The sequence below is a fragment of the Antedon bifida genome, chromosome 4, assembly GCF_963402885.1.
Source record: "Antedon bifida chromosome 4, ecAntBifi1.1, whole genome shotgun sequence".
NCBI lineage: Eukaryota > Metazoa > Echinodermata > Crinoidea > Comatulida > Antedonidae > Antedon > Antedon bifida.
Window position 1 is genome coordinate 15,846,732 of NC_136229.1, and position 11,172 is coordinate 15,857,903.

Consider the following 11,172-nt stretch of genomic DNA (forward strand, 5'->3'; position numbering starts at 1 on the left):
CAGGTAGTTGTAATCTAAATTACAACACCCTGGTATACAAAAATCTTAACAAAAACAAGGTTTCTACTGTATATCAACTCCATTTCCGACGACGATTTGTACAATGAATAGCTTACGTGCACGTCTTCGCTCCACCGATCGCAAACAATATGTTTTATAGAGGGAGGAGCTACTGTCGAAAAGTGATTTGAAGTCATTGAAAATGCTGGGTGAGCAAATCGTTTGTTTACATTATTTATCAAACAATCAAACAAAATCAACTATTTCTAATTGCTGAATGCATTTTGCTACAAAGTTCCAGAGAGGACATGGTTTCAATAATACATATTTATTATAGTTCTCTAAAAATAGAAAAAAGTTTTTTTAATAGAGTGAAACTATCATGATTGTTTATGTTTCTGCCATTTGAACAATTTTACGCTTCGTAAGTCCACTAAGGCGTAGTATAGCCTAAATAGCAAACTATTATGCCATATAGAGAAAGTAGTGAAATTTAGTTTGTTATATGCTGCTTCTGTTCTGTGATCATAACAGCAATATTTTGCAATGCTTTCAAAGTATTTGACACTGGAAATAAATCTATAAAATTCTGTCCGTCTTCTAACGTTTTTGCCAGCATAGGATCAAGTGGAATACAACCTGAAAATGAACATAAAAAGGTGAAAAGAAACTTAAATCTTTAAAGAGCATAATACAATAACTAGTATAATATTGCTCATCTGTAATGCAGTTAAGTGAAAATCCGGGATGTCAATAACTATTGTACAGTGGGACAATTGTTATTATAGTAGTAACAATCAACACCCACTACAAAAGGTTATAGGGTAGTAACATTACTCATAATTCAAACAATGTTTGCTGAATCTCAACAGAATTTAAACCCTTTGAGTGAATGGTACAAGAGTTTGATTTAGAATTTGTAAATTTTAAAGCACTAAAAAAAAAAACACACACATTAATTAGTATGGTAATAAATTTTCTACCATGCTTAGTATAAGCATGTAGATTGACAAGTAATAAAGCCTACCATGTTATTTAATTTATGTGTGTTTTTTTTTGTTTACCTAAAAATGGAACATTGCACTGCTTTGCTAAAGCCTCACCACCTCCTTTGGAAAACACGTTGCTACATTCCTGGAAAACAAAATGTCAACGAAAACTATACATTTATCTATCTCTCATATTAGGCGTTCTTTCTTCTAATTCAACTGTGAATAGTTTTAGTAGATATGTTTTCTATCTGACCATAATAAATCAGGCAACAGAAACCCCAAACCTCTTTACTTACTGCACAATGAGGACAAACAAATCCGCTCATGTTTTCAACAATTCCTATAATTGGAATCTTTGTCTTACGACAAAATGTGATTTCTCGTCTAACATCACCGATTGCAACACCCTACAAAATAACGAAAAATGTTTATTGAATCTAAGATTGCATAAATCATACACAAATGATTTGCAAACTGAACATTGTTGTTATACAGTTACTTACATAATAGAATGGTACTGCTGTGTTATTTTTAAATTGGATAATTGTATCAACCTGGGGAGTGTTTTTAAGTTTGCCATTGCAGAATTGTTACCAACCTGGGGAGTGTTTTTATGTTTGCCATTGCAGAATTGTTACCAACCTGGGGAGTGTTTTTAAGTTTTCCATTGCAGAATTGTTACCGACCTGAGGAGTGTTTTTAAATTTGCCATTGCAAAATTATTACCAACCTGGGGAGTTGTTACAAGAACAGCGCCCTCTGGTTTCAGGTCTTGTAAATTTTCAATGACTGTAATATGTTCATCAGAGGTTCCTATAATACAGAAACAAAAAAATTATTTTAAAAAAGGTTGTTTCTTTGATTCTAAAATTGAAACAAGTGATAATTAAAGATGTATTGTCCCTTTGTCAAATTCCAAAAAAAAAAAAAAAAAAGATTTCGAAAAAAAAGTCGGTCATTTTGAAGTATCATAATAGTTATTAACTTTCACCAAAAATTAGTCAAAAAAAAATCATTTAACTGAAATACAGACGTTTTTTGGTCCAAAAAATAACTTTGACTTCCGGGCAAAGTTTTCGATCAAAACATATTTCATAATACGGAGGTTGGAAACTACAGGCCAGTAAGTTTGACATCTGTCATATGTAAACTTTTGGAATCAATTGTGAGAGACAAAATTATACAGTTTTTAAATGATAGAAACCTTATTATAAAAGCACAGCATGGGTTTCGGAAAGGTAGATCTTGCGTCACACAATTGCTGGAGGTGATGGAAGAATGGACAAAATTGCTGGATGCAGGAGAAAACTTTGATGCTGTATATTTGGATTTCAGTAAGGCGTTCGATTCTATCCCCCACCAGAGATTAATAACAAAATTGGAAGCGTACGGAATAAAAGGAAACCTACTGAGATGGATACATCAATTTTTGACAGGGAGGAGACAAAGAGTTAGAGTGGCCGCAGCATTTTCTGAATGGTCTACGGTTAAAAGTGGAGTCCCTCAAGGCAGCGTATTAGGCCCTTTATTATTTATAATTTACATAAACGACCTACCTGATGCAGTTAAATCTAAAGTATGGATGTTTGCAGATGACACTAAGATGTTTAATGTAGTGCATGAAAACAGAAATGATACTGTTCAAAATGATCTCAAGGCATTATCCGATTGGTCTAAAAGATGGCAGCTGAAATTCAACATCAAAAAATGTAAAGTAATACATTATGGAAATTCAAATCCACAAATGCAATTCACTATGCCAACAGAGGAAGGTGACGAGGATCTGCCAAATGCCAATACTGAAAAGGACCTTGGAGTCACTTTTGATCAGTCTTTAAAATTTTCACTACAAACGAATGAAGCTGTAAATAAAGCAAATAGACTCATTGGACTGGTAAGGCGATCTTTTGCTTACATGGATAAGGATATGTTCCTGCCCCTTTATAAAAGTATAATTCGACCTCATCTGGAATACGCAAGCTGTATATGGTACCCTCTCCTAAAAGGTGATTTGGATAAGCTTGAAAGAGTGCAGCGTAGGGCCACTAAAATTGTCAAAAAGTTACAAGATAAATCTTACGATCAGAGATTAAAAGAGCTTGGACTACCTACACTGAATTACAGAAGAAGAAGAGCGGACATTATACAAGTGTTTAAAATTATCAAGGGCTTAGATGATATTGAAGCCGAAATCTTTTTTGATTTTAGAGAGGACAGTAGAACAAGGGGCCATAAATTCAAATTAAGAAAGCCAAGAGCCCGACTGAAAATCAGAAGCCACTCCTTTTCAAGTAGAATCGTCAACACATGGAACAATCTATACCACACTACAGTACAAGCAGAAAACATAAATGCATTCAAAGATCAACTAAACAATGACAGAGCAATGGGAGATAAATTTTGCTACCAATTCTAGTAAATACAGAAGAAATGGAGGGCGTTTAAAAGGCATTTGCCTTAATCATGAGCCCGAATATTCAAGTAAGATTCAAGTAAGATAATGCAACGCGCTTATTTGGCTACTCTGTGTGCATAATCATAAAACTTCCTCGCGATCTGTGTGAAAACACCTTCTCAACCATGACGAGTTGTAAACAATCCTAATTAGCATCATGCATAATGTATACTCATGGTTTGAAATCTTTGTTTACTTTCGCTCGCGACGATTTTCCAGACAAAACGTAATCAAATTAATTTAGCTGTTAATTACGTAAAATTTTTGTTTTTGGCTCGAATTTTCAACTTAAAGTGAATAACTTTAATATTACTTTGATATGGCCAATTTAAATTTAGAATATTTTGACCTTCATTTTTTTGTGTTTCAAGGGACAATACATCTTTAATAAAATGTATGAAATAAAAAAAAATGTGAAGGTATCATTTAACATACCTGGCGGTGTATCAATAATAAGATAATCTAGATGACCCCAGTACACATCAGTCAGAAATTGTTTAATCATTGCTATCAAAAAAAATAAAACAAATATTTGATTATTCCAATTCCCATTTTATAGATGAAAAAAATAGTGGATTATAACAACATCATCTTTATTTTATGAAAAAAAAAAGATTAATAACATCCTAGGTTTGTTATTGTTTGTTATTATTTATTTATACTGGGTGACCTCTTCAGTCAAAGACTGGTCTCCCAGAGGGCCCAGTTATGATCAGTCTTGTATTAATAGGCCTACACCGGACTAGGTTCTTTAAAGTGCACATGAGGTAGATGTGTACACTGAACCTACGGTTTATAGTCCTTATCCAAGAAGACTCTATCTACCACTAGAAGCGGGTGAGACTTGAACCCTTGCCATGTTATGGCTACATCATTACGGATCCACTGTCTTAACCGCTCGTTCACTCATTCCTGAGCCTTTAATAACTGCGATATATACATACCATTTTTTTTGGGTCCTCTCCAGACAACAGCCTCATCATTGTTACCTAACAAAAAGCCAATTGACATAACGCTAAGTCGTTGTTCTGAATCTGCATACACAGGTACCCACCTGGAATATGTTAATTAGTAGACAATGTTACTATAGCATTTTCAGAAGAAATTATAGAAATAGTGCACTTCTATGTAAAGTCTATTTTTACAGTTACAACCTTTTCTGTATCACACCTCATACAACCAACACCAAAATCTACAGGATTAAATAAGTGTATTGCATTGAGTGATTTAATCTTACCCGGCAGAACACTGATGTACATCTCTACCCTGAACATTTAGCATTCTTGGTATGCTAGGCCCACATAGATCAACATCTAATATACCAACCTGTAAAACATAAGTGAGGAATGGTCATTCATAGAAGATTCGGTTCCATAACTAAGAAAAATTGTAACAGTATTTTATTAATTGCATTTGTAATAACCCAATCTGTGTAACTAATAGTTAAAAAATCATAGGTTTTTGTTACATATTATTACAATACAAGGAAAAAATATGACGAACCTTCTGGCCAGCATTGCATAACGTCAATGCAAGCTGTGTTGCCACTGTACTTTTGCCAACTCCGCCTTTGCCAGACAGCACCAAGATGACATGTTTGATGTTCTCAAGTCCACCCTTTGTTGATGTTTCATTTACCTCCATCTAGCCTATAAAAATAAAAACATAACTAATATTAAAAAATCTGCCTATAATTTCACAAACTTATAGTGATAACCCTATCTGAAAATCGATTAACTAAAAAAACCCATCCATGCATAATGTATTTGAGGTGTTACTTGCAGGAAACGTTACCGGTCCATCATCTCTAGTACAAATAGGTTTCATAACAGCTTTTATCCAGCTGCCATTCGGGCACTGAATGCTTGTCAGTATACCGTACGAAAGCAATGCAACACTTTGAAATCTGTTTTTGTATATCTCAGAGCAAATGTCTATGTATATTTTATATGCAAATGACAATAGGCCTAAAATGGAATTTATAATTTTCCACTGATGAATGGTCAAACATAATCCGAAACATTGACATTTGATTGGCGAGTTTAGCCTCTACCCTATTAAGTATGTATGGTAGGGTTGTATTACTACTACTACTAGTTACTACTAGTGAGGCCATCTAGGCCTAGGCTAGAGGCAATTATTTATTATTAGACAGCAACAGTATATTTCGAGTAGAAGAAGTAGGGGCGCTAGCTAGGCCAAGCTATATTTTAATATAATAATTATTAATTAATAAATATTAATGACCACGGCCTCCGTCTACTACTACTAGTGGATCCCGTATGTATTCAGACTTTTCTAGGCATAGGCCTATACTACTATTAGCTAGGCCTAGGCTTGTCTAAAACAGTAGACACGTTCACTCACTAGCTAGGGCTAGCTAGTACAGTAGCCTCCTGACTATAATAAGTAATATAATAGGCTAAACTAACATAAGAAGGGCTAGGCCTAGCCTAGCTAGGCCTACTAGTAGGCCCTGCTGGTGATAGGCCTATTTTGGGCTACCTAGGCCTACCTGGTCCTAGCTAGGCCTAGTTATCCAGCCTTCCTTAAACTTAAACTAGGCCTAGCCTTTTTATATCTACCAAAATTAAACAAATCGCACATGACACACAACAGATAAAAATTGGAATCAAAGATTGTGTTTATGCATGTATTATAAGAATATATATCACAAGAATAGTAATCCTAACCATAAGTAACTTAACACAGTAATATTGTCCATGTGGTAGGGCGCCGCCATAAGTGAGGATGTATACAACTTTTGTGACGGCCGGTTACACTAATCTAAGCCTGGACCACCGGTAGTATTTTCATGATAAAAAATATTATCAACTATACATGCCAACATCAAATTTAATATTGCATCCTATAAATAACATGTATTTTATACTAATAATCATAAAAACATGTCTGTGAAGTTGGTTACTAGTTTCTAGTTCCTTATTCAAATTCAATTAAAGGGACAGTCACAAATATTTAAAAAAAAATTAATTTAAAGAATTTAATACGTATAAACTGTCTTCTTCCGGTCAAAGTTCAATAACATTTACGCCCTCTACGGCAAAAAAGTAACTAGCTTTTACGAACGTTATAACACTTGACCTACTTAATATTTTTTTCAAAATATTTTGGTATAGATCGATGACCCTTGACCTACTCTACCATTTTCCACCCTAGTTCCGCGAATTTTTTTGTATCTACGCCCTCTAATAATAAGTAACTGGCTTTACGAACGTTATAACACTTGACCTACTTAATTTGTTAAAAATATTTTGGTATGAATCGATCTCTCTTGACCTACTTTACCATTTGCCACCCCAGTTCCGCGAAATTGTTTGCGTCTACGCCCTCTACGGCAAATAAGTAACTGGCTTTTACGAACGTTGACCTCAAAACCCTCGCTTTTCTAAAGGCATTCCTCCTCCTTCATATGATGTTGTTATGAGAGAAGGCGTAGAATTGAAAACTATATATGACTTACCGCCACCACATCTCGTGCAATCGCCTGTGAAAGACAACGGAATGGTAGCATAAAATGAAACAGAAATTCCAAAAGCACGAACTTTTCCTTTTCATAGCAGAAAATTAAATATAAACATTAGAAACATCAAACCCGGAGCCGTTAGCATCATGACAGGGTTTGATTGTAAATAATATAACAAAAGGACACAATGGAAAGTAATCACCAGGATGCAAAGACAAGGTAAAAGTGACGACGTCCATGATTTATACAACATACAACTATAAGTCTGGTCTAATAAGTATCCGTATCACAACTTGGATAGGATCATTATAGACAACGTCGGTAAGTTGATCGTTTTCATATATATAACGAGGCAAACCATTTCGTTGGAAAGGATGAATCTGACAGCGTTAATTTAATCAACTGTTCTGTTTTGCTACACAAATTTGGGACTTTGGAAAGAATGTACCTTTCTCGAAGTACCTTTTAGTAAAAAGATAGATTGATAGATAAAAATAGATCTTCCATGAATAGATATTAACATACTTGAATTATAATAGACAACATTTTGTTCGATTACTTTTTTTTCAGACCTATTTCTGAAAGATGCTTCTGTTTAGAGGAACAATCGCCTTGTCGTGTATCATGTCGATCAAAAAGAAATGTCGATAAAAAAGAAATGTGTTAAAGCGTATGTTTGTAAACTGTTATTTCAATTTATTTTTCTTTTAATGTATGGTTATTGAATTATATTGGTCTAGATGAACAGAAAATTGGAAATTATTCAATACGTCTTATTGGGGATTCCTCGGACAATTCATCGAATATTGGTCGGTTAGAAATAAAGTATGAAGGAGAGTGGAGTCAAATTTGCATAAAAACTCACAAGTAGCTTGTAGGCAGCTTGGATACTCAAGAGGCGAGAAATTGTACGACTACGTTCCAGACAGTTCATTAAACTACAAGGTTGAATTTACATGTAATGGATTTGAAGATAGTCTGAAGTACTGTAAGCAGAATTTGTATACCGATCTGTACTGTTTCCATCCTGTAAAATTAAAGTGTTATGAAGGTAGGTGTTGAATGAGTTTACAAGACGCCTATGAAACTTCATTTTTGTACAAGAGGCAAGAGTTATAATTTGTGATTTGTAATTTTAAAACATTTTCGAGTTGCTGTTCTATTGTTAGTCAACTGAAGCTATTGTTGTTGAAAGGCTTGTTACATAACCATTACACCAAACTCGCATACATATGCTTGTATTTAAATTAGCCTAAATCAGAAACAGCATTAAGACACACAAAAAAGAAATATATATATTTCTTTTTTACCGGAGGAGAATTTTACAGTAGGCGGAGGTATGCACTCTCGGAGTGTCTTTCTAGCTATTACAAGCGGCCAATAAAACAAAAATGCCGTAAAATTATTTTCATTTTTTATTCTCATTTATTTGACCAACAAACCATAATGTAAAATATACAGACTGGGATGATTGGTCACGAACTGCTAAAGTAAATGAGATTACTATAACTACAGGAGTTAATGTTTGATCTTTTTTGTTAAGGTTACATGCTTAAAGCACTTGTGCTTATTTTGTATCCCATTCCATTATCATATTATTTGTATTGTATTTGTATATGTTTTTATATTGATTATGGAATAAAAATTTCGATTATTGATACAGCAGATACAGCAAAAAACAATTATTATAATCATTCATTCAATCAATCGATCTTTGAATTACACCTTACATTCGGTGTCACACACATATAGTCTGAGAGATGAGTCAATTTAGTGCACATATTTTACCATTAGTCTTAATATGATTTTTGTGTGAGACATACTTTGGTACATCTGAAAACCCTATTTTTAGGTGATTCTGGTGATGCACTTTCGGGTCAGAGGTCAATGACCTATTGTGTCACGCCATTTTACCAATATCTTTATTTTATGGCACAGAAATTGATGAAAATTTAAATTATGCCGTAGCCTGTCTCAAATGCCAGATTGGAGAATAAAAAGCCAACTAACTAATCATTCCCAAAATTTGGGGTGCGAGAATGATAATTGCAAATTACCCCCAGGTGCCTCCAGGATCTCAGCCCATCATGGTCCGAATGGCACTTTATAATTTAAAAAAGCAAATAAAAATATATATTATTAGTGTCTCCAGGACCTCAGCCCCACCACATGGTTGCGGCTGAGATAAGAACATTTGGAAATATAGAGCTACTCGATGACCGGAAATGGCACTTAATTTGAAATAAAGATGTACAAGAGTCTCTAGGACCTCGGCCCACCATGGTCTCTGGGGCTAAGGTAAGAACATTTGGAAAAGTAGAGCTGCTACGATACCCGGATATGAAACTTAATTTGAAATATGGAAAACAAATTTTCAAGGAGAAAACATTTTTAAAATTAGAGCTGTTAAAAGTTACCGGAAATTGCCCTTTTAGGGATTGGGGTACTGATGGAGGAACTATTGTACAGAAAAAACCTGACAGCCTGTTTTGTACGATATGATATTGTGTAAGGTGATATGCCTATGTACGAAATTGCAAGATTAAACAAAATATTATTTTTGTTCTGTGGTATATTATTTTTTGGTTGTTCAAAAAACACAAAATTATGCCAGATTATACTAAAAACGGCTAAATAATGCCGCGGCATTTTGCCAGATGCCGTGGGCCTCCAAATAATGCCAAAAAGCATAATAATGCCAGAAATGGCAACTATGGTTAAAACACGCCCCCATGTGTTGAGCCACTTTTTACTAACTGGAGAACATATTAAAACTGGTTTGGTCGATGTAGGCCTAGTTAAAATATTAATTAAAATTGAATTTAATTATTCAGAACGTTGACCCATTCTTAAGTGGCTTTGGCCATTTAAACTTAAGAATGATGAATCCTTAATCAGTATGTTCATAGGTATGTGATGTTAATTTCGTTGATCGTACAAAATGCTAATTAAATGTTTAGCATTAATTAAGGGCGTTCTTAAGTAAATTAAGCACAGGAATGGTCACTTAAGAATTATAGATATTGATTCCTGATAGGTCCAGGGAACATTTTAGAGTTGGTTTGGTCTATGTACTCGAAATGCTATTAATCTAATTTTAGGTGTAATTGGGTAGTTCTCCCTTAATGAACAGACCCGAATTGCCATTTCATCATATAGACCATATCTACATACCCCTTACTTGAAACCTTTTGTATTCAAAACATTCTGGGTTCCCAGACTATATTAGGATTAATTCATGCTATTACTAAGCTGTGGCTTATTTCATATAAATGAATGATGTATTTATTAAAGGTTGAGTTAATATGGGACTACTAAATAACCCCAAAATGGCTCAGGCTGCAGCAGACCCGAGCCATGCCAGTAATTTAATTTCTACGAGAACATTATTGTTTCAAGAATTCTAGCCTAATTTTTTTTATATAGGCCTACGTGCCCGCTACGTGTGAACGAATGTTGAGGAAGCAGGAACTAAAAATCAATAGTTAATACGGAAACTTTTTTTTTGTTAGCAAGGTTAATCGTTTTTGGACTGGAAAACGATCTAATGTATGTTTTAAAAAACAAAACAAAATAGAGGACTTTTACTGCGGGAGAAAATTGCAATCGAGGGTTTCACATCGTGATTGCATATGGTATATAATATTATCCTTAATTAAGTTAATCAACATTATTAATAACAAGAATTGTATATCCACACACTAAATTTCTACAGATGATGTCTGTCCTTATCTGGCTTAGATGTATTGTCCCCCAAAAACATGAACAATGAATTAAATCCGCAGACTTTGAATATGTTATTTCGTAGTTTTAATAAAGTTAATCAATAAAAAAACGAAAAAAAATAATGTTTTCACTTATAAAATGACAAAATAAATGGTTAAATTCAACCAAAAACCCATTGGCTGGCAGATAATTTGGACATTTTTTTTTCGGGTAAATACATTTTTTTTTCTATCAAATTTTGTGGATAATTATTATGTTACATTAAAATGGCATATTTAAAAACATTCGTTACGAATTATTTTTTCAGGGGACAATAGGCCTACATCTTTAAGGTTTTCATCAGCGGTACATCCTTTATTTGGACACCAGGCATTATTATTACCACATTATTCTCCTCATCCATCGCAACCACCTGGCTGGATACCTCACCGTATAATAAATATTGGATATAGTTGTTGGTGCGTCAACATTAGAGAGGCTAACATCAACCACTTAAATTGGATGCTACAAAT

General features: G+C 34.1%; 1 protein-coding gene across 3 annotated transcripts; it reads right to left on the bottom strand.

Moving 5' to 3' along the window:
* Nucleotides 1–312: 312 nt before the first annotated feature.
* LOC144841585 (cytosolic Fe-S cluster assembly factor NUBP2 homolog) lies at nucleotides 313–6,213 on the bottom strand. Of its 3 annotated transcripts, none has more exons than XM_078698000.1 (9): nucleotides 6,141–6,213; nucleotides 4,951–5,096; nucleotides 4,685–4,773; nucleotides 4,392–4,501; nucleotides 3,883–3,954; nucleotides 1,723–1,805; nucleotides 1,289–1,399; nucleotides 1,065–1,134; nucleotides 313–639 (listed from the first exon to the last, which is right to left on the bottom strand). In XM_078698000.1, exons 2-9 carry the CDS (start codon nucleotides 5,089–5,091, stop codon nucleotides 494–496), a joined length of 822 nt encoding a protein of 273 aa, XP_078554126.1. In that variant the 5' UTR covers nucleotides 5,092–5,096; nucleotides 6,141–6,213; the 3' UTR covers nucleotides 313–493. The 3 variants fall into 3 exon arrangements, with proteins under 3 accessions (XP_078554126.1, XP_078554128.1, XP_078554127.1); XM_078698002.1 differs by having other exon boundaries at nucleotides 6,156–6,170; XM_078698001.1 differs by lacking the exon at nucleotides 6,141–6,213 and adding an exon at nucleotides 6,033–6,053.
* Nucleotides 6,214–11,172: the final 4,959 nt, after the last annotated feature.